At 38.8% G+C, this 23,735-nt stretch overlaps 3 protein-coding genes across 4 annotated transcripts; 1 reads left to right on the forward strand and 2 right to left on the reverse strand.

The window, feature by feature from the left end:
* The first annotated feature begins 379 nt into the window (after positions 1-379).
* On the forward strand, positions 380-12,324 carry LOC109006217 (regulator of nonsense transcripts UPF3-like). Of its 2 annotated transcripts, none has more exons than XM_035694595.1 (14): positions 380-581; positions 1,307-1,413; positions 1,769-1,864; positions 1,981-2,079; positions 2,448-2,527; positions 3,389-3,484; positions 9,806-9,929; positions 10,099-10,151; positions 10,307-10,790; positions 10,940-11,011; positions 11,151-11,272; positions 11,374-11,426; positions 11,686-11,821; positions 11,912-12,324. In XM_035694595.1, the coding sequence occupies exons 1-12, from the start codon at positions 442-444 to the stop codon at positions 11,410-11,412; spliced, it is 1,512 nt and encodes a 503-aa protein (XP_035550488.1). In that variant the 5' UTR covers positions 380-441; the 3' UTR covers positions 11,413-11,426; positions 11,686-11,821; positions 11,912-12,324. The 2 variants fall into 2 exon arrangements, with proteins under 2 accessions (XP_035550488.1, XP_035550490.1); XM_035694597.1 differs by having other exon boundaries at positions 10,099-10,142.
* Positions 12,325-13,053: 729 nt separating this feature from the next.
* Positions 13,054-16,991, reverse strand: LOC109006334 (putative methylesterase 14, chloroplastic). The gene is made up of 5 exons (XM_018985585.2): positions 16,470-16,991; positions 15,378-15,617; positions 15,136-15,279; positions 14,659-14,793; positions 13,054-13,583 (listed from the first exon to the last, which is right to left on the reverse strand). The coding sequence occupies exons 1-5, from the start codon at positions 16,716-16,718 to the stop codon at positions 13,311-13,313; spliced, it is 1,041 nt and encodes a 346-aa protein (XP_018841130.1). The 5' UTR covers positions 16,719-16,991; the 3' UTR covers positions 13,054-13,310.
* Positions 16,992-21,034: 4,043 nt separating this feature from the next.
* On the reverse strand, positions 21,035-23,182 carry LOC109006333 (pentatricopeptide repeat-containing protein At4g13650-like). The gene has a single exon (XM_035684334.1). The coding sequence runs from the start codon at positions 23,180-23,182 to the stop codon at positions 21,035-21,037; it is 2,148 nt and encodes a 715-aa protein (XP_035540227.1).
* Positions 23,183-23,735: the final 553 nt, after the last annotated feature.

A 23,735-nucleotide genomic window follows, 5' to 3' on the forward strand; every position in this document is an offset into this window, starting at 1 on the left:
GAAAATAGAATAATTTAATCAGAATATTATATTTATTGATCGTATATTCATGATTTATATAAAAGAAATATTTGAAAAATTAAATATTATTTTGTGTATTTATTAATTTTATAAAAAATATTGATAAAAATTAATTAAATACTATTTTTTCTATTTATTAAATTAATTTTATAAACAATATTAACAATAAATTAAAAAATTAGTTAGCAATATCAATATAAGATAATAAGATGAAAACAAGAGAGAGAACATTATTATTCGGATGGGCCTTTGCAGCTGTTACGCTTTTGCAGGTGAATGAGCCCAAGCCCGGTTCACGCAAGGGCCTTTCGCCATTAGTTCTCTACCAACATTGAATTTTCTAGAGAAAGAGATCAAAACTTGCAGAACAAGGTGGAAGAGAGAGAACGAGAAAAACAGAGAGATTTTGCACCCAAATCGATGAAAGACCCCTCCGTAAGGAACAAGGTGGTGATTCGGCACCTGCCACCGTCTCTCACTCAGCCCGATCTTTTCATTCCGATTGACGAGAAATTCTCCGGCCGATACAACTGGTTTTCTTTCCGTCCCGGCAAAAACAGGTAAAGTTTGGGCCCGTTTCCTTTTTACTTGCGTTTTATTCAATTACTATAATTCTTGCTATTTATGTGTTACAGAGAAGCTTTTGGTAGATTTAAGGAAAATTTTCTGATGTACTTTCGAGTTGAATCTTAATTAGTGAATGTATGTATTCGGTATCTTCTGGATAGGGATTTTGAAACGTTTTTTTCTGAATTCTATAATCGTAAATTGCATTAGTTTCTCGCTTTCAGAGCAAGAAAGGCACTTCTATAATGTTGACCAATCAGACAAGCTCAAAATTATACGTAGTTAAAGTCCTTTTGGGGGGTAAATCATACTTATGTCTTTATCCTCATACTAACCCCCTATTGCCACTAACCTTTTTATATGTTCAACTGAAAATCCCGCTGAGTATCTTCCTAGTGCAGATATAATTGTTTTGCATTGAAGAACGTGTGCATGCATACTAGGAAAGTTGTGTTCTCTCTCTGCCTGCTTGCCGATAGAACATCAAGAACAAAAACGGAGCCTGATTGTCGAATATTAAAAGAAAAAAAAATCCGTGACTTGGGAAAATAAACTAACCGCTTTTCTCACCTGTGTAATTAAATAGCTTAATCGAGGCAAGGCTTTTAATTTCTTAAACATCAAATAGGACATAGTTTTTTTTCTTCTGTTTTCAATGCAACAAAACATTGACTAATGAGTTTTTTTAACTTGAGATTTTTCTTAAACTAATTTGCAGCCAAAAGCATCAGAGATATTCTCGAGCCTACATAGATTTCAAGAAGCCTGGAGATGTTTTCGAGTTTGCCGAGTATTTTGATGGACACGTGTTTGTTAATGAGAAGGGTAACAAATCATGACGTAACCTTTTCTCTACTTTGCCAAGTTTACAAGTAGCTGCAGTTTTATGTAATTCCAATGGATTGCTTTAACAAATCTCGTTCGTACGTGAAAAGAATGGTTAAATGAATTGATTAAATGTTGAATAAGCTTTGGTTTGTCTGGCTATTGATGTTCTCAACCATATTTTTCCATAGTGAGGTCATGTTTTTCTGATTTTGGAGAGATCAGTAATTGTAGAAACTATAATGTGTGAGACTTCTCTGTAGACTGCCATACTATTTTTTTTTTTTTTATAAGTAACTGCAATACTAATTTTACTTGGTGTTTTTACGAGTTTAAATCTTTTCATTGATCCTAGGTGCTCAGTATAAGATTGTAGTTGAATATGCTCCTTCACAGCGTGTTTCAAAACCATCTAGTAAGAAGGACAGTCGTGAAGGAACCATATATAAAGGTATTAGTTCAATTTTCAATTTCTATTTGATTACATTAAACTGCTGTTCTAGAATTGAACGAATTATGTTGCTTGTTTACTTGTATTAATAGCTACCTTTTCTTTGATGAAAGTAGATCCTGATTACTTAGAGTTCCTCAAAGCCATTGCAAAGCCAGCTGAGCATCTTCCTAGTGCAGAAATACAGTTGGAAAGAAGAGAAGCAGAACAAGCTGGTTTGTCGTTTTTGATGTCTTTACATGCCCACTTGTGTTCTCGTAGATATATAGACTTGTATAATTTTTGCTCCCCAACCTTAATGGCGACAACTGGTTGCATATAATGATGCAAGTCCCCACTTTTGGTTCTTTTCTAAAGGCCACCATGGTGCCTATGGCATGTAATGATGTGAGTTCCCTCCCTTATTCTTTTTTAAAGGCTGTCATGTTGCCAAATAAGGTTGTGTCCAAAATCTTGAGGAGTAACTTTCTGACTATAAATTTTGTCATAGCAGACTTTAGGCACAAGTAACTATTTGCTTAAGAGATATATTGTTGAAGTTTGTTCCCTTTAGATGTATTAGTTTCTCCCTACTTCTTTCCAGGCTCTGCAAAGGAAACTCCCGTTGTTACCCCACTTATGGAATATGTTCGTCAGAAACGAGCTGCCGAGAGTGGAGCCCAGGTAATGATTTTATGTCATCTTTGACCATCTATCTTCAAAGAAAATGTTGTTTACTTGCTGTATAGTTTGACAGAATGGTTTATTGCTGTGTTTGTGATGTAATTAGACTATTATCTTTATTTTCTTAGCCATAATTGTTTCTGAAACAAGAAAAAATAAGTCGAACTAGATTGAATCATTTTTAATTTATGCTATATAATGTTCATATAAATCATTGGCTTATTAAAAAAGGAGGGGGGAAAAGAATGAAAGAATGGAACAATTACAGCACAATAATAACCTTGGAGTAACGTTATGAATAAAACTTATTGATTACCTATAAAAAATAACCTTGGAGTAACGTTGTTGTGATGCATATGGCTTGGGAATGTGGTTATAGAAAGAACAAATAAACTTGAGAGATTCCACTAATGTGTCCTTGCGTTTAATGTGGTGCCCTGGAAAGAAAGGAACATTACTACCATTGAAGACCTTGAAACTTTGGTATATTAACCAAGCATGTGCTTTTTTGGATCCATTGAGTATGCTTCTCCTTATCAAAAGGTTGCTGACACTGTTAGAATGTATTCTTCTGAAACTTTTACCAAAAAGTTGTAGTTTGTTCAGTTTTAATTATAATAGATTTTTCATGAGCGTACTGTTTGTTTGGCTCATCATGTAGTTGGCTTGTATGTGGAATAAAATCTCTTATTACCTATCAAAAAAAAAAAAAAAAAATTGCATGTGGGAGTGAAATATAGATATGTTTGTACTTTGCTTTTTTCGGGGGGGTATGAATGGGAGGCCTCCTTGTTTGCCTATATATTTTTTGATTTTGAACATATAAGCATGTCTTATTTTGAATCTTGTGGTTGAATGTAGGGTTCATCAGTTGTTGGGAAGATTAGGAGAAGATCTAGGGTTGCAACCTCAGGCAAACCTGTCTCATCTACTACCAAACGAGGCTCTGAAAAGAAGGTATGCCCTTCAATTGTGTAACCATTTATCTCATATTACAGTTTATCTGTGTGAGAAAACTTGAAATCCTTTTGTATATTCAGATTTTTTGTTTTGTTCATGAAAATGTTTCATTTATGAGCTGCTCTAATAAAGCTAACATTTCATTTAGAGGATCGACCAAAGAACTCTAATCTATCAACCATTGAAGCCTTCTGTACACACATCATCTCTCATAAATAAATTTCGGAGTCAGAGATGAAATGGGTTTTATTTTATTTTTTCTCTCCGTACTACCAAAACCACTAATGGAGAAAAATCCTAGTTTTTTCTTCTGGTGATTTTCTGGTGTATGTAGTGGTAGTTAGTGTTTGATTGTAGTGAGTTATGGGTACTGTGAAGCAGATTCTCATTGAATCTAAAGTTTTCGAGATAGTAAGGGATGGGAGGTTTGTTTATTTGATTGAGAAAGGATGGAAGGTGGTGAAAGAGATTAGACTGGGGATAGGCACGGCATGGTGGTTCATCAAAGCGTTGGAGGATTGCTTGAAGACTGTGAGGAAGGACTTTTATTCTGCCCATAGGGAAGGAGATAGGGGCTATGTTGCACAAAGGCGTCACAACTCAAGAGGTTCCTTCATGGCATTGATGGAATATGGTGGAGGTGGGTATCGAAACTTCTTATTCATACCAGAAGATAGGGAGGGAAGGGGGTGGAGGAAGATGGGGGAGACTATGAGGGAGGTTGCATGGACAGGTGGTCCTGTGTTTCAGCCACCACAACAACCACCATTTCGGTCATATCGGGAGGCACTGCTATACAAGGACAGTACAAGGGGAGGCCATAGTTCTGACATCTTGACAAGCTCAAGAGGTGGAGCAGGTTTGCAAAGGAGGGCCGCCACTTATGAGGGGGTGCAGACTCGAGAGAAAGGTGATAGAGTGGCTGTCGGTTTGTTTGAGAAAAAGGAGTTGCGTGCACTACAGGAGATGAAATGTCAGATTGATTTGTTGCAACGGAATATCAATGGGTTGTTACAGTGTGTAGAGGAGAAAAGACGAATGGGCTTGGGACTGGTTGTGGGCTGTGGTTCAAGTAATGATAAGAGGAAAGTTGTTCCAGCAGAGGAGGAAGGTAGCATACGGGAAGAAGAATTGTGTTGGGATCAGTTTGGAAAGAAGACTGTCGTGGGCCATGAAGAAGACTGGAAGGGGAAGAAGATAGCTACTGGGCTGGGCCCAAGTAGAAGCCCACGTAAGGTCTGGAAGCTGAGAGGCCCGATTTCGGGCAGTGTATCGGGTGAACCAGTGGTACCCGATACGCATGTTTCGGGCCCGAGTTATGAGTCAGGTCTGACACAGAAAGGGCCGACCACCTCCTGCGACTCAGGTGGTGGTCCGTCGGTGGTCTTACGGCCGCCAGAAGAGCAGGGGGAAATCGACGCAGAGGATCTACGTATTGTGGAAGTGGAAAGTTCGAGGGGTGCTCAGGGAGGGCCGTCGCTGAGTGGGTTGTCTCAGACTATTCCAGCGAGCCTTCTGGACCTGTCACACTTGGGTCAAGTACAACTAAGGTGGTGGGAGTCAGAGATGGTTCACGGTGAGCCTCTGGAGGGAGCCCGAGGAGATCTTTTTGCTGCCCAGGAGTGTGGGGGGGCAGTTTCGATCCACGGTGAGACTATGGTGTGTGGGGGTACGTCAGATAAGGGGAAGTTAGATGAAGGGCAGCAGTTGATGCTTTATGATCATTGTGTAAACTCTAAAGAGGGGGAGGAGTCAGTAGGAGAGGATCCTACCCCTATACGTATGATCCCTCCTAGTGTATCTTCTAATTGGGTGTTGAAAAAGGTAGAAGAATTGAAAAGTTGTATGGGAATCTCGTGTGAGGGCTATGAAGAGCAGTTTAAGGCATTGATTATAGCCATGGAGGCAGGACATCAAGGTGCAGGGTCAAAAAGGGAGATGGAGTTGAAGAGATTGACATGGTCCATTAATTACGATGGAAAGGAGGGAAGTGCAAGGCGTAGTAGAAACAAGGGGAGGGCTGGAACAGTTGATAAATGAAGCCAAAAATTCTGAGTTGGAATGTTAGGGGACTGAATGAAATTAATAAACGCCTTCGAATAAGAGCATTATTAAGGCAATGGAAGTTGGACATCATTTGCTTGCAGGAAACAAAGTTGAAGCTTATTAATAGAAGAATTATTCGAAGTATTTGGAGTTGTCAATTTGTAGATTGGGCATACTTACCTTCGAAATGGGCCTCGGGTGGAGTGTTGGTGATGTGGGATAAGAGGGTAGTGGAGAGTATTGATGAGTTTGTGGGAGAATATTCGGTGGGGTGCTTGTATAAAAATATTGAGGATGGCTTCGTATGGGCTTTTGCTGGGGTATATGGCCCTAACTTAGACAGTGAGAGGAGGTTGCTTTGGGATGAGCTAGCTGGCTTATGCTCTTGGTGGGAGGCTCCTTGGTGTATTGGAGGGGATTTTAATGTGACAAGATTTACCAGTGAAAGATCAGGGGGGGAAGACAAAATCAAGCTATGGTGGATTTCTCGGATTTCATTTTTGAGTTAGATTTGATGGATATACCTCTAATGGGAGGTGATTATACTTGGTCTAATTATCAAGCTTGGTCAAGACTAGACAGATTCCTCATTTCTCCCTCGTGGGAGCTACAATATCCAGACTTAAGCCAGAAAAGGCTCTCAAGGATATGTTCAGATTATTTCCCTGTCTTGTTAGATTGTGGTGGCATTCAAGGGGGTAGAAGGCCGTTCAAGTTTGAGAATATGTGGTTAAAAACGGAGGGGTTTGTGGACTTGATTAGACAATGGTGGAATTCATATGACTTTGAGGGTAATCCGAGCAATGTATTGGCTGGAAAGTTGAAAGCTTTGAAGAAGGATTTGAAGAAATGGAATGAACATGTATTTGGGGATGTAACTATACAGAAGAAGAGCTTATTTCAAGAATTACAAAGCTTAGAGGGTTTAGAAGATGTGAACAACCGAAAAGATCAAGTAGTTTCTGAACTTGAACGTCTGACTCTAATGGAGGAGATCTCATGGAGGCAAAAGTCAAGGGCATTGTGGCTTCGGGAGGGGGATAAATGCACAAAGTTTTTTCACCGAGTTGCTAATGCACATAGGAGGTTCAATTCCATTGAGTCCTTGAATATAGATGATGGTGCATCCTCAGATCAGGTTGTGATAAAGGAGTATGTGGCTGCCCATTTCAAACATCTATTGTCGGAATCTCAGACCTGGAGGCCTACTGTAGATGGTCTAGCCTTTGAGGCCATTGATCAAAATAGTTCGGCCTGGTTGGAAAGACCATTTGAAGAGGAAGAGGTACAACAAGTAATCAGGAAAATGAATAAAGATAAAGCTCCAGGTCCAGATGGTTTCAATATGGCTTTTTTCCAATCTTATTGGGAAGTGGTGAGGGAGGATGTAATGTTGGTTTTTCAGGAATTCTTCACTTATGGCAAATTTGAGAAAAGCTTAAATGCTACTTTTATTGCTCTAATTCCTAAAAAGGCTGGTGCAATAGAGGTACAAGATTATAGGCCGATTAGTCTTGTGGGTAGTGTCTATAAGATACTTTCAAAAGTCCTTGCTAATAGGATGAGTTCGGTCATGACGAAGATCATTTCTAAGTCACAAAATGCCTTTGTGAAAGGGAGACAAATTTTGGACCCGGTCCTTATAGCTAATGAATGTTTGGATAGCAAGATCAAGTCGGGAGTTCCAGGTATTATATGCAAATTAGATATGGAAAAGGCCTATGATCACGTTAATTGGGATTTTCTGATTTATATGTTGGGGAGATGTGGTTTTGGGGAAAGATGGACGAAATGGATAAGGTATTATGTGTCAACGGCTCGCTTCTCAGTCTTGGTAAATGGGGACCCCGTGGGGTTCTTCAATAGTTCGCGAGGACTACGTCAAGGTGATCCATTGTCACCCCTCTTGTTTGTTCTAGTTATGGAGGCGCTAAGTAGAATGGTGTCGGCTGCAGTAGAGGGAGGTTTTTTCTCTGGCTTCTCAGTAGGAGATATCCACGGCTCTACCATTATTTCTCACCTTTTGTTTGCAGATGACACCTTGCTATTTTGTGAGGCAAATGTAGGGTATATTCAATCTTTGAAGGCCATCCTACTTTGTTTCGAAGCGGTATCCGGGTTGAAGATTAATCTTACTAAGACGGAGATGGTTGCGGTTGGTGATGTAAACAATATCAGAGGGTTGGCTGACATATTGGGTTGTGTGGTTTCTTCGTTGCCAATGAAGTACCTTGGACTTCCGTTAGGGGCTTCCTTCAAAGCTAAGACAATTTGGGAGGTGGTGCTGGAAAAATTTGAGCGGAGGCTGGCTGGGTGGAAAAGATTGTATTTATCTAAAGGGGGGCGTATCACGCTTATCAAAAGTACTTTATCCAACCTCCCCACATACTTCCTATCTTTATTTCCTCTACCTGTAAGTATTGCAACTAGAATGGAGAAAATTCAAAGGGACTTTTTATGGAGTGGAATAGGAGATGAATTTAAATTCCACTTGGTGGGGTGGGAAAAGGTATGTTCCCCTTTGAGGGATGGTGGCTTGGGGGTTAGGAATGTGAGAGATTTTAATAAGGCTTTGTTAGGTAAATGGTTGTGGCGTTATAACAATGAGAGGGGAGCCTTATGGAAAGGGGTGATTGACATGAAGTATGGTTGTGAACGAGGGGGTTGGGTTTCTAAAGAAGGTAGGGGGTCTTATGGAGTGGGGCTATGGAAGTATATACGGAAAGGTTGGTGCTCCTTTACTAGTCATACTCGGTTGTGTTTGGGGGATGGGAGTAGGATTAGCTTTTGGAAAGATGTGTGGGTGGGAGATACGGCCTTGAAGGAGGCTTATCCCATAATTTTCAGTATTGCAAGGGAGAAGGAAGCTATGGTGGCTGATTTGCGGGTAATTAATCAAGGTTCACAAGAGTGGAATATTAGCCTTACTCGGGATGCTAATGATTGGGAAGTGACTTGTTTGGTGGAGTTTCTGAACTTGCTGTACAGCACTCCTATTGCGGCCACAGCTGAGGATTTGTTGGAATAGAGACCTTCTAGGAAAGGGAAGTTTTCGGTACGCTCTTTCTATGATTCTATTACTATGCAACAAAGGCATAATTTTCCATGGAAGACCATATGGAGGAGTAATGCACCAACCAAGGCAGTATTCTTTGTTTGGACAGCAGCTCTAGGAAAGATTATGACCATAGATAATCTTAGACGTTGTGGCCTTATCATCACGGACTGGTGCTGTTTGTGCAGGAATAGTGGTGAAACGACGGACCATCTACTCTTACATTGTGATTTTACTCGAGATATATGGAGTTATTTCTTCAGCAAAATGGGAATAGCTTGGGTAATGCCGGGTAGGGTGGTGGAACTGTTAGCAAGTTGGAGAGGGATCACTGGAACACCACAGATCAAGGCTGTGTGGAAGATGACTCCCATTTGTATGTTTTGGTGTATTTGGTGTGAAAGAAACGAGAGGCTTTTTGAGGATAATGAGCGCTCCATGGAAGAGTTTTGGAATTTTTTTTGGAAGACTTTATTTTTGTGGGCCATTGCTCTAGATTTGAATGGCCTCAGCTTCCATGATTTCCTTATAACTGTTTCTAGTTCTTAAATAGGTGTATTCACATGTATACTTCTAGTGTACCTGGGCTATGCCTACTTTATTTATCAATGAAATAATTTATTACTTATCAAAAAAAGAAAATGTTTCATTTTCCTAATCTCTTGTACTGGAATTCATCCAGGTCAGATCTGAAAACAATGCTGGAAAGCTTCATAGAGTAGTGAACTGTGCTGTTTAAACGATTTTTTTTTAATAAAGTATTGTAACTGTGATCTTTTAACTTAAAATTATGGAGAGCTAACACTTTGCTTTGGTTAGGAATTGAGTTGTTAAGAGATTGGTATGAATGTGGTAGAAAGGAAAGATAATTTTTAGTCATTGTATCTCATTAGAAGAAAATGCTCCGGTTGGGTCATTACCTCTTCTTCGTGCTAATTTGTATTGTTATTTAATGATAAAGTTTGCTTCTTTTCTCTGCGTACTTTTGAGTGGGTTATACCTTTGCTGGTTTAAGCAAGTTAGCTTGAAAAAATTGGGGTTGGAATTGCTTGTTTAGCAATGTGTTTTTGGATATTGTACAGTCCTAGTGGTTGTGCCAATGATTTGATTCTTTGTGGTTGCTGTTGTTATGTTTGCCGACACATTCATGTAACTCTGCTATTTTTTGCTCTTGTAGTGAAAGACGAGGTTACTCATTCATGTTTTCTCTTTGACAGTATATACTGAAGGAAGGTGCAAAAATTACTCCTAAAAAAGACAAGTCAACTTTCACTGTAGTAGCCAGGCGAGAGGATCAACCGCTTACTTCTAGTGGGAAGAAAATGTCTGAAAATGTAACAGGTAGCTTTTTCCTTCCATTTGTGTTTGTTTGTGTGTGCATTGGAGCATGTGTAATGTAAGCATGGATATTTCTGGAGCATGTGTTTTATTTGTTTCTGCTGTATTCTGCATCTTTCCTGGGTATCTGTCCATGGAATTGAAGATTATGTTTCTGGTATCGTGATTGCAGATTCTGGAAAGAAGATTCTGCTTCTAAAAGGAAAAGAACGAGGAGTAAGTCGATTAAGGTTTTTTGTATATGTTTTTTCTTCTTCACCATTCATCTCCATCATCTGCCCCATTGTAAATTTCTTCCACAATTTGCCAATCGCGTTTTACATTGTACGAAGCTTGGTTTGCATTTTATAACATTTCCCGGGTTCCTTCGTGAACAACAGGGTGTGACATCAGTTGCTGGAAATTCTTCTGCTTCAACTGCTCCAAAAGAGAATCAGCATCGTGAGGGTGGTGAGAGGATGATCAAAAGCATACTTTTAAATAATGAATCTCGTCAAAGTCAATCTTCAACAGCAGTCCAGCCTCAGCAGAAATTTCAGATCTTGAGCTCAGGAAGTGGCAAGCGACCACCACGAGCCATCGGTGCACGCTTGGGATCTAATGGTCTTGTCTCTCAAGGTGAACCGAACTCATTTGGTTCTGAAGGGGATACAAAACGGACTCGAGAAGATAAATTTACAAAAAAGATCATGCAAGGTTTGGGTACTGTCAGTGAGAAGCAAGAAAAACGCACAAGAAACAGGGATAGACCTGATCGTGGTGTTTGGACTCCTCTCCATCGATCTGATGTATCACATGCTAGTGATGATCACTTGTCATCCCCTGTTTCACAGCCCACTCAATCACTGGCTGATTCAGTTGAAGGTACTGCTATTACTCTTCATGGACCTATGAGTAGATGTAAATTCTAGATTGGGGAACCATCTGTAGTTTCAACTCATCAATCTCCTTGTTTAAGACTTCTCATGCGGGGAATAGGATAAACTCACCTCACCATTACCTTTGGTTTTCAGCTTCTTATGGAGAAATGAAAGATGTGCCCTATGGAAGCAAGACTGCAGAGGTTACAGCCCCCACAAGTGGACGTAATACTTCTGTTGTGGATGATTAGTTTTTAAGGCCTAGCATTTGCAGGCCCCTCCCTTTCCTTGTTTTCTTTTTCATTTTTTTAACAACACTATTCCAATGGTACTACTTTGCAACTCAGTTTTTGGAATTTCTCAGGTTCTCATAGGCGTGTTGATCGCCGTGGAGCTGTCCATGTAATGAAGGATGATGGCTCTCTAAATTCGAGTGAGGGGAAATCTTCCAGGAGAGGAAGTGTTAGTGGCCATGGTGCTCTTGAGGTCTGTATAGTTTGTGCTAAATGAACTACAACATTATTTCCTGTTAGTTCATTTTGTTTTTAAGTAGCCAATCTTTTTCGTTTTTCCCCTCGTGTGTACAGAAGCAAGTGTGGGTCCAGAAGTCATCTTCAGGTCCTTAGATTATCAAATTTTGGTGAGTCGTTCTTTTTATTGGCATGCCATACCCCCCCCACACAAAAATAAATAAATAAAAAACACTCTTCCACACCAAAGATTCTTCTTCTTCTTCTTCTTCTTCTGAGCATCTCAAACAAAAATTATGAACATGATCTGAAGAAGAATGGTTACAACATGACAAATTTAGATGTTTAAAGCTGTTTATTAATGTCATGTAAACAGTTATGGTTGTATGGTTGGATTAGAATCTGATAGTCTTGCAATTTGTGAAACAGTTATGGCATTCAGTAAGTGCACTAATTCATCATTGTCCAAGGATTATATGTTGCTACAGGCTGAGGCCTCTATTGAAGACATCGTGCGGTCAGGACAAGCCCAGAATGATGATTTTATGATTGTACCAATTGTAGGGTACGTGTGTATGTACATTTGTTGAGATATTGAGTTGAAAAGGTTTTTTCATGGCATGCATTTTGACGGCTAGGATTTCTTTAATTGTAGACCAACTATGCCTGTGGAAGTTGTGGTACAGTGATCTGATTTGCACCCAACAAGGAGATGCAGCTTGCTTATTCTGATGAATGGCGACCTAACATATCTGATGACAAGATACCCAAGTTGGAGAGAGGATTTGCTTTCTTCATTACGTCACTTTTCAGGTTAGGCCATTTGTAATTTTCATTGTTCTGAATCATATCTTGAGAGGAAAGTGGTTTTGTTTCGATGAAGGCAGAAAATGCATGGTCATTTTGACCCGGATGGCCTGTCAGATCTGTTTCACCTTCATGTAACGTATGATGATTTGGTACCCAAAGAATTTGGAGTGATTGTGCAAAATGGTGTTGTATCGACTCATTTTATGTCCGGAAAAAACCGTGTATGTTCTCGTGTAATGTATGGGATGATTTATCGTCTGTTAGGCATTGCTCGAATTAAGTTATGCACGCGGCTTGATTAATTGTAGCTCCAAACAACATCATGCCAAGGGTGAAATGGCCTCCCTGAGCCAGAGTCTTGGGTTATGTCGCATACCGTTGGGTTGGGGTAGGCATCGGTGATCAAAAGATTTAGAGCTACACGCGCCCATTAAAAATAGAAATAAAAAGGGTCTGAAACAGGAGATCTTGAGGCTCACAGACTTGTGAGTAGGGATGATAACATATGACATAATCCGTTAATCCGACACGATCACCTAATACGAATACAATATGATAAATGCGGGTTTGGGTTTGGCTTTAATGGGCTGTTAAGACAGGATTGTTTAACGGGTCACTAAAAGGCCAATCCGTTATGATTCGTTAAAAAAGTTAAATTTACATTTATACCTTAAATCTAAAATTAAAAAAATCCTAACCTAATAACCCTATGGCCCTCGAGTCCCTCGATTTTTTCAAATCTCAACTTCTTAACTATTTTTTTTTTATTCAAGTGACCGAGTCTTACGCTGCCCCCCTTTCAACTAGTAATATTTGTAATATTAATATTTTACAATGTATGTTTATCGTATTTGGTACTGTTGAGATTTTAATGTCGATATTTTTATTGTTTGAATTGTAATTTTAGACTTATGATTAGTTTTTATTTTTATTTTTTATATATATGTTTTATATTATAATATTTATATAAAATCAATCAAGTCAAACTTGGATGAAACGGTCGGGCGAGTGCTTGGACTAATCCAAATAAGTAAATACATTTTGTTCCTTCACGATTTTTTTTGAAATGGCAAAGAATATATCAGCCAACAGGGCCTCATTGTACTTCTACATACAACAATGGCTTACCATCTGTATAGCCTTGTAATCGGTCAACTACCACTTGCATTTGTAAGAACAGGAAAAGTAACTTGAGGAAAAGGAACGAAAAAAATAAAAGAAGTAAGAGCGCATTTCCTGATGCGCTATGGAATTTGAGCGATTTCAACCAAAATTTTGTGCAGCGATTGTGGCTTTGAGAAGAAGGGTGAGTGGTCACTGCCTTTGATCTTGAAAACTCCTTCGGGTGGGTTATCCCTCACTAGCTTCTCTTGGACATCAGGTGAAAGTGCTCGATCATCCAATGTCTGAATGTAGAATCGCCGGCCAGTTCCATACTTTTCCGGTGTTAATGATACTTTCTCCATGATTGGACCTAGCGGGATGGGTCTCATGGATACCATGGCCAAAGCAACATCCTGGAGTGAACAAACCAAACCAGACACGGAGATAATGTAATGCATCACATTTTTCTTCAAAACCAAGTAAGAAATACTTTTTACTTGGTTAAAAAAAAAAAACATTCAACATCATAGAATAAAGAACAAGTGCCTACAGGAACAGCTTGTGAGAAGATTATTTATTTTTGGGTGGGGTGTACAACTTAAATATTGGCTTTGAACGACATAGAATCGACTCGATTAAAATGAGGCAGTCAATGACACATACTTGTGAGCAAAACTACAAGAATGGACAATTGCTAGATTTTATAAGCTTCGTAGGTTATAACAAATGGGACCAAAACATGGAACGTGACAGAAGCTAAATATATAAATTTCAGAATAATTCCCTGAGGAGGAACATATTGAGGAAGATTCATTTAGATAGTTCAGTAGGTTGCAAAAATAGAAATGTGCTTCTAATGTTCTACGACCTTTGGCACCAACTAACCAACCAAAACTAATTAGAAGTGACCAGAATTCATCGTTGCCGAGCCAATCCATTGGGAAAAGCTATTACCACATCACTGTAAGTTAACAAGAATATTGTGTTAAGCACTAGATATTGTTTTTTTACAACACACATGACCCTTTTCCATTTGGTACAAAATACACCTGCTGTGGGTGCACCTGCTCCCGATGTTGGATTAGGACTTTGGGGTTCTCTTTGTCCAACCTGCACCTCCACAGAGTCAGGAGTAGGGCAGAGACAAATATCCATACACCCTTAACAAACTTAGGCCTAACCAGGGGAAAGGAGCTTTGGAGGCATTCTAGACAGTATATATAGTATACAAACAAGTACCGCACCGTTTAGCGTAGCTCACTCTACATTCTATATTATTTATCTCTGTTTAGGTGTTTTGAATTAATTGAACAAGGATGCATAATTTCTTGCAAATCATATAACAGCAATAGAATGCCTTGGCATATGGTATTTTATGAAGTCCTTAGAAAATGATGCAATCGCTTTCTGCAGTGAAAACACTATTTTTTAAACATATGGAAGCCCTGAATGTCTAGGATGAAATTAAATGTTTAAATCGCGCCATACCTTCGTCGGGGACTGATTGAAATATAGTCCTTTCATTTGCTCTTTCTCAAACATGAATCCTGTAGGAGGTTTGTCTTCTCCATTCCCATGAATCAAAAATTTTGATTCTTGCATAAAGCGTTCTGCAGAACCAAGCTGTAGCACAAATATATCATGTTAGAACAATGATACCTGCCTGAAAGAACATCTTCCAGAAACATAAACTGCCTTTGCTGGGGAAGAAAAAGGAAGCCAGATAAATATTTTAGGTCTTCTATTTACTGCGGTTAAAAGTATAGACCCATTCCCTGACTGAACCACTCATTCTCGATCCCATGCTAGCACTACTGTGATACAGAGCTCCAGGTTACATAAGTATTATATGGGATTAAAAGTGGTGGCGTAATGTTTGAGTCTTCGTAGTTTCCTTATTGGATCACTAACTCTTAAGACTTAATTGTTTTTCAAAAACTTGCATTAATTACATTGATTACGTACCTCTTCAGCAAACACATCAAAAGGCCTCTGGCCATTAGATACCATTGTGGCACAAAGGAAAATTGCTTTTGATATCTTCAGTGGAAAATGTTCCAATGCATAAGATATGCATGCACCTCCATTGCTGTGACCAACCAGAATGACCTGCAAAATAACTACATCAATAAAGAATTTGGCAAATACAAGCCATTCAAGTGTTTCGAGATTATAAAATTAGGGCCAAATAATATCTATCTTCTTACCTTTTCATCCTCGGGAAGGCCCTGTAGATAATCAATCAATGGCTTTGAATACTCCGCCAGTGTAGCGATGCTATTTGTATCCGTCAGATCAATACCGGATCCCGTAAGATCAAGGGCAGTGGTAAGCAATCCCGACTCCTCTAGCAGAGCAATGGTTTTGTACCAACACCATGCTCCAAAGCCTTCCCCATGTATTAGAATAAATTTTTTTGTTATCATCCTTTCCAGAAAATCCGGTGCCTGTAAAATATATGAAATGCAATAAGTTAATAATCTTTTTGTTCAATGCATCACGATGAATAGACTATATATTGTTACTGTAACATGCTTGCCAATTTCAGTCTGTCAACTAGAAATAGCAGCATATTAGCATTCTAAGAGGTGAATGGGGGGTTGGGAAGGGCAGTACTTGTCCCTCGAAGATCTCTACATACTTTTCCAACATTATGGTTTAGAAAATCTCAATTACTATCTTTACTTCATGGCTTGGGCACACTTCTCATTCCTTCAGCCATTGATAATTTTTAAATTGCATAAAGGTGAATGGCTAAGCACTTTACCAAGTATCATGGACCACTAACCCTATCCTAACTGCATTCGATAATCCAATTAAAATACTGCAACTCAGTCTGTACGAGAACTCGAGCTTAAATAAAGCATGCATGGATCATAAGAAAAAGCCATTCTTCTAACATCATTTCTTCTTATGGGTTAAAAATAAGTAAATTAAAGATGAAGACGTACTACAAAATTGCAAATCATACTTTTCCAGATCCATTTTAAAGTTTTCTAAAGAATTAGAGATTCAGACTTTTTCCTTTACTTTTTAAAATATATACCTATATTTCCTACTAGACCATTGACTACTACTGTTCCAATACATAATTAAGCCCTTTTTCAATTTAATCCGTAGCTTACAGATCTCAATCATGAAAACCCGTTTCTCTATCTTTATATATACGCTAATCCAAAAACTGTAATTAACACAATGATTGCGAATAAAATACACATGCAAAAAAGAAGAAGAAGAAGAAGAAGAAAAGGCAGAAGAGCAAAAGCATTTTTCGGGGTTTCGTTCAAATTCAATCATACCTGCTTTTCATTAGAGATTGGGTCGTCAGGGAGATTGCGTCTCCTAGAGCTCGTCGACCCGATTCGCCGCGACATGGATCCTTCGAACCTCTGAGACAACTGGTGCTGATGGAGAGCCATAGATAAAGCCTGCTTGTGCAAGAACTCCTCCTCAGCCAGCAGTTTCCTTTGAGACCGTCCCATTCTCTTGCTCCTGGAGCCATTTTCTTTGACCTCCTTCTTTGTCATGCAAATAAACCGATTACCCATTACAGCAAGACTCGTTCCAGACAATACCCTTAGATCTTTCGGTCAACTTTAATCGGTAAAGTATCAGGAAACTATGACATTTCCAGCGAAAAAAGACGCATCTTTGAACATTGTATACTCACGATGAGATTTGTTGAGAGAGAGAGAGAGAGAGAGAGAGAGAAGACTGGAATTGGGTGAGAGAGTGAGAAACAAATATGTTGCTGGTTTTAAATGCAAAAGAAAAATAACAGTGTGATGCTAAATTCCAACTAATTGTGAATATGCCAACAAATTGCCAACTGATTTTGAGAGACATATTTAATGTTTTTCTCGTCTTTCAAGCTTCTACGGTAGAAGACTTCCAATGCTCGATCTCCCTCGATCTTACCTCTGTAACTAATAACTATGATGTTTTTAACTGCTGAGTTGAGGATGACTACAGTGGACTTGGAAGTTAAAACGGCGTGAATACTAGTTTGGTGGGGGAAATTGGAGCACTGTTGGGGGATAAATGAACTTCTTCACAGGGGAACTACCGTCGTTCGTTTATTCCTTGTAGCGACGATATTCTGAAGTTCTCGAGGGGACCTTACTTGCCGTAAAAATAAAAGTTTTGCTTAAGACAGGCTTGTCGAATATTAAGGCGACTAGTATCGACATGCAAAATCTATTGACTGATAGATAGCATTTAAAAGACACGAAGGTAACTTTCTTTTTCCTAATCGGTGAGTGAATTAAAATAAAATAGCTATAACAGAAAGTCGAATTGAGAATGGCGTATCGAAGACATTCCCAACAGTGTTTTCATAGTAAAAATAACTCAACCAACCATATATAAGATGGTCTTAATGGATATGCCTTTAATAAAAATAAATTAAATGACATTATTTCATGGATTTTTTTTTTTTTTTCTGGACACTTTATATTCACATGATGGTGTTTTTAATGTAGATTGAGAGGCCAAGCGCACTTTAAGTTTATGTTTGTAAACCTTGACTAAGAAATCTTTACCTCGTTGAAATCAAGCACAAACAGGTCAGCTAAAACTCTTGATCTTTTGTCTTCATATGACAACACATGATTTCTTGAAGAAAGATTCAAGTTAGTATTTTGTCCTCGTGCGACTTCCCATGATTTCTTTAAGAAAGGTGGTGACTTGCACAAGGGAATTCTATGTACGTTGCGACGAAAAAGATAAGAAAATAAAATAAAGAGAGTTAAATCGACCCTTTATTCAAATAAAATTCCCATAAAGTTTTCCTTTGAGATTGTGGTCTTTTAAAAAACCATGCATGTACTTTTACTTGTGAAAAAAAACACGTAATAACTCAGTCGATTGGCCTGAAATCAGCTTTTTATGGACACTATCTTTTCAAAAAAAAAAAAAAGAACTTCAAAAGAAAAATCTCAAGAATATATCGATGGCTACAGCTCTAGCAAATATCCTCGTTGTTTCTTGGTGCTGCTTTTGCCATGCGATTTGAGTAATATATTGGATATGTGTGACTGTGAAGGCTCATGAAATCCCAATCACGGCCACTTGTTTCTTTTCCATTGCTAACGTGCGAAGGATTTTCCATGGAGAAAGTTCCAACTACCAGACTTCATCACAACTGTCAACCGAGGATGCATGTCATGGTCACCGACTCACCATCTTATTGATGGATACAAAATATAGGATGGCCGTTCACCATCTTAAGAAAAGGAACTCAATTCCAACCTACTAAAGGAGGAATTCAATGCAAGGTCTGTTTGGATGTTAAGTTGAGTTGAGATGAATTGAATTTTTTATAAATATTAGTGAATTGAGATGATGAAGTGAGTTTTATGAAGTCCACCTAAGATGAATTTAGATGTATTTGTATGTTAAGATGAATTTAGATATATTTATAGAAAATTAAAAAGAACTGTGAGTCTTACGTGTAAAAAAATTTTGAATTGAGACGAATTTAATAATTTTAAATTTAGATGTTTAGATATTAGACTAAACTTTAAATTAGACTGAACTTCAACTTAGTTTAGTCCAAATTCCAAACGGGGACTTCAATACCCTTTTTTTCCTGAGCCTATTCAAATTAAATTATGTACAAAAAGTGGTCAATGTTTGGCCTTTAACGATACCACGCACCCATACTGGTCAAGGTTTTTGTATCATGCATACGTTGAAAGTTGTCCGTATTAAGCCCACGTCTCAATAATGCAACCAACCTGAATTCAAGGGTGCTCGACCTAACTAATTAATTGATTGACGTACGTACGTAATTCCAGATCATATGACAAAATATGACAGTTCATCCAATTATAATCGACCATTTAACCATTTTTCTATTCTTTTTTTCTTCCTCAAACTATGCATGCAGAGAAATATATGAAGATTTATAGATCTTTTGAAAATGTTTGCACATTTGCAGGAAAATAAGCCAATGAAGCTATCAGGATTGTCTCAGTCAACGGAAAGATTAATTAAGACTGCTTAGTTAGTGAAAGAAATTATGGGTCATCAATGACTGTATAATATCTGTATAACAAATGGCGAAACCGGGAATAAGAAGATTCTTTCCGGAATTAATGCTGCAGCATATCATTATCCAACAGGCGAAGGATAATATGAGAAGATCTTCAGCATTCAAGCCTTGTCCAAGATCGTGCCCAAAAAACCCACATCACCATTCTTTCTTCATCCAATTTTCCACAATTTGCCATGCAAGGACACCCACCTATCCATGTGACCACTGACCACAAAACCAAGAAATTATTGTTTCAACAACTTTTAGATATGTGTGGAAGTTCCTCTCAAGTCTTACTATCTTAATGACGGTGAACCTTTGTTCATCACAAGCGTGCCACCATTCAATAGCTAAGCACACCCACCGAAATAGCAGATATAGACTGACAATATTCAAAAGAGGTTTAAGCTGAGGAAAGGTTAAAATGGATGACTTATGAAGGAATGGTTCTAATACACATCTTTCTGTATTGACGAGCAACTCTCAACAGACTCAACACCTGCTGCTGAAGTAGTTCCTACAACGTAGGAGTAGGATATGGTGATCCTATTTTTGAATTATAAATTTAAGTTAGTGTTTGTAATCAAGTAGTTTGAATTTTAAATACTCAACGATAACTACAACAGAAGCAATAGTCTAGGACTTCTGTTATACCAGCAGCTTATATATACGTAACCATGTATACGTTCAAATAAAAAGGAAAAACAGTGTGTTTTCAAATCTCCTAGTCTTCGTAAATTTCTATACTCTGCAACTACTTACGGGGAAAGATTTCAATGGGTGATATCATCCATCATCCACAGAGTGACTGATGGGCAGCTGCCAATGGTTTGATGAAATATACATGAGGGGTTCATAAATCTTGCACTCATGCGACATGTGCACGGGGTGCTTCCCAGAGGTAATGAATGTTGTCATCTTGGGCAACTGACCTTAATTGGCCGTCTAGACTGACAACCAGCTAGCTCTCCTATATGTGATGGGTGGTGTACATGGGAAACATTTTGCAATTTTTGGGACATGGGCGGGAAAAGTTACCTTGTTGCATGCCAACCAAGTCTTGATGCAAAGGGCTCCGGCTCAAGATCGACCAGTGGGAGGGTCAAAATCAGGATATTTCAATCAGCAAGGGAACTCTAGTGATCATGTTGTTGAGGCAGTGACAGCCCTCATAACATGGTTCTCTGGAATCTCATAAGAAAGATGGTAACCTGTGACAGAATAATAGAACACAAAATTACACCTCTTGCGGGAACAGAGATGGATAAACTAAAAAAATAGTAATCATTTCTGCATATAACTGATTAAAACCAAGATAAAGTTCTGGTCAGGATAGGAGCATCACAACTATTCCCACACAAATATCATTAAGAACTGCGAGAAACAATTAATGGCTTCCACCAAATGATCATCTCTAAATACAGTTGCAAAAGGCATGGAAGAGGCTCACTAAATAAAGCCCCACACTTTCATATGATTGTTAGAGGTGTAGATCCTTCACATTTATATGCTTGAATTTCAAATAGTGAATGTAAGGGCCATAAATTAGGTATGAAAAATAAGTCAATCGAGCACTCAACCCTATACTTTAGCAGAACAAGACGGTCAGACATTCATAGATCACCTTTATGAACGTTATCCAGCAAATTACTGGAAATAGAATCTTACAAGGCCAAATAGTAGGCAATAGGCAGGCTACCCCATTAATCCATCTCCTATTACGCAGATGCTATATATCAAAAAATCTCTGATGCCAGGGAAATAAATCATGTCTCAAAGCCTCCTTTTGAAGATATCATTTTTCATTTCAGGAGTGCGGCCATTGAGTTAAGATGGCAAACTTGTGCTCTCAATCCAACTGGTGCCAACCTTCTTTGGTTGCCCTACTTTCTTCTTCATTATCTCCCTCACCTTTATTGTATCACCCCATCTCTCATCAGTAGCACATAGCTTTGAAAACAATGCATAAGTTGCAACTTCATCTCCACCCAGCACTATCATTTTTGCTACAACAGCCAAGCCAAGTCGACTGCATCTGTAAATGATGCAGGAACTGAGCAATGACCTTAACATTAGCATGCAGGGATTACAATTCAATGCCTCTATAAACTTGACTGCCTTCCTAAACAATCCAGCACGCCCAAGAGAATCTATAACACAGACATAATGCTCCACCATGGGACTGATTCCATAAACATTACGCATCATGTAGAAAAATTCCATCACCTGGTCTGTAAGAGCTCCATGGCTACAGCCTGAAAGGATTGAAAGGAATGTGATCCTGTCAGGCTTTATCCCACAAATTTGCATCTCATCAAAGGTCTTCAAAACTTCTTCAACATTCCCATGATGGGCATGACCTGAAAGCAGACTATTCCATACCACAATATCTTGATTTTGTGTGCTTCTGAAATAATAAACAGCATCTTCTATGGCCCCACACTTAGAGTACATGTCAATTAAACTGCTAGCAACAAAGTTATCATCTTCCAGGCCTAATTTTATAATTAGGCTGTGTAGTGACTTTCCACTTGAAATAGCTGTTGATTTGGCAGAAGCATTCAGTGTACTTGCAAGAGTGAAGTTGTTAGGTGAAATGCCTTCGCTTAGCATTTTTCTAAACCAAAAGAAAGCTTCTGTACTGCATCCAAATTTTGCATATCCAGATATCAGTGCAGTTAATGAAACAACATCATATTCCACTCTCCTAGCAAGAAGCTTTTTGACACTGTCAAAGCACCCACAGTTGGCATAGAAGGATGTCAAAGCGGTCTGAACATAACTTTTAGATCCATTTCCAGACTTGATAACATAAGTATGTATCATTTCACCATGTTCAGTAGCCTGCAGGCCAATGCATCCTGTAAGAACGCTGATGCAGGCAACTGCATCTGGTCTCATGCCTTCATTTAGCATTTGGGAAAAATACTTTAAAGCTTCCATGGGTAACCCATTCTGAACATTACCTGAAATAAACGTTGTCCAGACTAATAAATCACAATTCTGACCAACCTGTTGAAAGATCTTTTGCATATCTTCTAAGCACAAACACTTTGCATACATGTCCATTAAAGCAACCCCAACACCTTTATGTAGCCGAATTCCAGTTTTGACAATTATGGAATGCATCTGAGTACCGAAGCATAAGCATTTAGATGCAGCCGAAGCACTAAGAACGCATACTAGCGTGACTTCATCTAATGCTACAACTTTATCATGGTGCAGCCACTGAAAAACGTCCATGGCTTCTTGAAAGCATCCATGCATGCTGAACTGGGATATTAAAGTGGTCCATGACATTACATTCTCGCAACCCTTATAAAGAAGCATATCAAAAGCTTCATCCATGGCACCACAACTACAATACATCCCAACAAGTGAGTTCTCCACGACACCATGACCTTCCAACCCAAGCTTAGTTATCAACCCATGAACCAGCAATCCTTCTTTCAGACTCTCATATCCACTTATTGCACTCAACAGGTTAACAAAAGTAGCTCTCGTGGGTCTACTCAAACCAGACAGTAGCAACCGCAAATTCAAGAAAGCTTCCTTTATTTTCCCCATTTTCCCATATATCTTTATCATGGAGTTAACCACTACAACGTCCTTACAGACCAGTGCATCAAACACATTCACTGACTCGTCATAGCAATCAAACTCTCCATATAGTTCAACAAGCCCATTAGTAACGAAGGCATTGTCACATACACCAAGCTTTACAATGAGTCCATGAACTTGTACCCCTCCACCAAGATCACCATTCATAACACAACCTTTGAGCACACCATTTAGACTAAACTGGTCAGGCACAACACCAAAACCTAACATCATTTTAAAGCATACGAAGGCATCCCAAGCATACCAAGCTGAAAGATAGCCATTTATCATGGTGTTCCATGACACAACATCTCGCCGGGGCATTTCATCAAACACCTGTTCAGCGAATGAGATGCACCCACATTTGAAGTACATGTTAGCCAAACTGTTGACGAGAGTAGTCTGAGGCTCCGCTAAGAGTTTTATAATGCGGGAATGGAGAGCTTGTCCTACTGCAATTGCCTTTGATTCGGCGCATACTTTTAAATGATTGGTATATATTTTCTCGACATGAACAGTTTTATGATGGAAATCTTTTATGCTTTTGTATCTGAATTCAATATCCGCGTAATGGATTTTGAGACTTTTAAATCTAATCATTTGAAGCATACCTTCACTTTTTTGGGTACGTGAAAGTCGAAACATTCCTACACTCCTTGTATTGGAACAGAGCCGATACTCTTGCATGGGCCGGGCCAGGCCTGGCCCGAAGTTTCTTACAGGCCATTCCGTGCACCTTGGAAAACGTTCGAATTCAAGGCTTCTTCGGGTCCATTAACCTACCAAGATTTAATTGGACAGATCAATTGGGTTGGGTCCAGCCCACTCAGTTGCTTGCCCCGGCACTCTTTCTTGTGTCAAAAGAAAAGGTTGGAAAATAAAATTTGAAATGCTATAAAAAAAAAAAAGAAAAATAAAATTTGAAAAG

Source organism: Juglans regia, chromosome 1, assembly GCF_001411555.2.
Source record: "Juglans regia cultivar Chandler chromosome 1, Walnut 2.0, whole genome shotgun sequence".
Taxonomy (NCBI): domain Eukaryota; kingdom Viridiplantae; phylum Streptophyta; class Magnoliopsida; order Fagales; family Juglandaceae; genus Juglans; species Juglans regia.

Bases quoted from the DNA above. Each gene is read 5' to 3' on its own strand.
- LOC109006217 (XM_035694595.1), top strand. From the start codon at position 442: ATGAAAGACCCCTCCGTAAGGAACAAGGTGGTGATTCGGCACCTGCCA. The intron at 582-1,306 runs GTAAAGTTTGGG...ACTAATTTGCAG, and splicing joins TTCCGTCCCGGCAAAAACAG to CCAAAAGCATCAGAGATATT. The intron at 1,865-1,980 runs GTATTAGTTCAA...TGATGAAAGTAG, and splicing joins TGAAGGAACCATATATAAAG to ATCCTGATTACTTAGAGTTC.
- LOC109006334 (XM_018985585.2), bottom strand. From the start codon at position 16,718: ATGGGTAATCGGTTTATTTGCATGACAAAGAAGGAGGTCAAAGAAAAT. The intron at 15,618-16,469 runs GTATGATTGAAT...TATATTTTACAG, and splicing joins CAATCTCTAATGAAAAGCAG to GCACCGGATTTTCTGGAAAG. The intron at 15,280-15,377 runs GTAAGAAGATAG...GTTATTTTGCAG, and splicing joins GCCTTCCCGAGGATGAAAAG to GTCATTCTGGTTGGTCACAG.
- LOC109006333 (XM_035684334.1), bottom strand. From the start codon at position 23,182: ATGTACTTCAAATGTGGGTGCATCTCATTCGCTGAACAGGTGTTTGAT.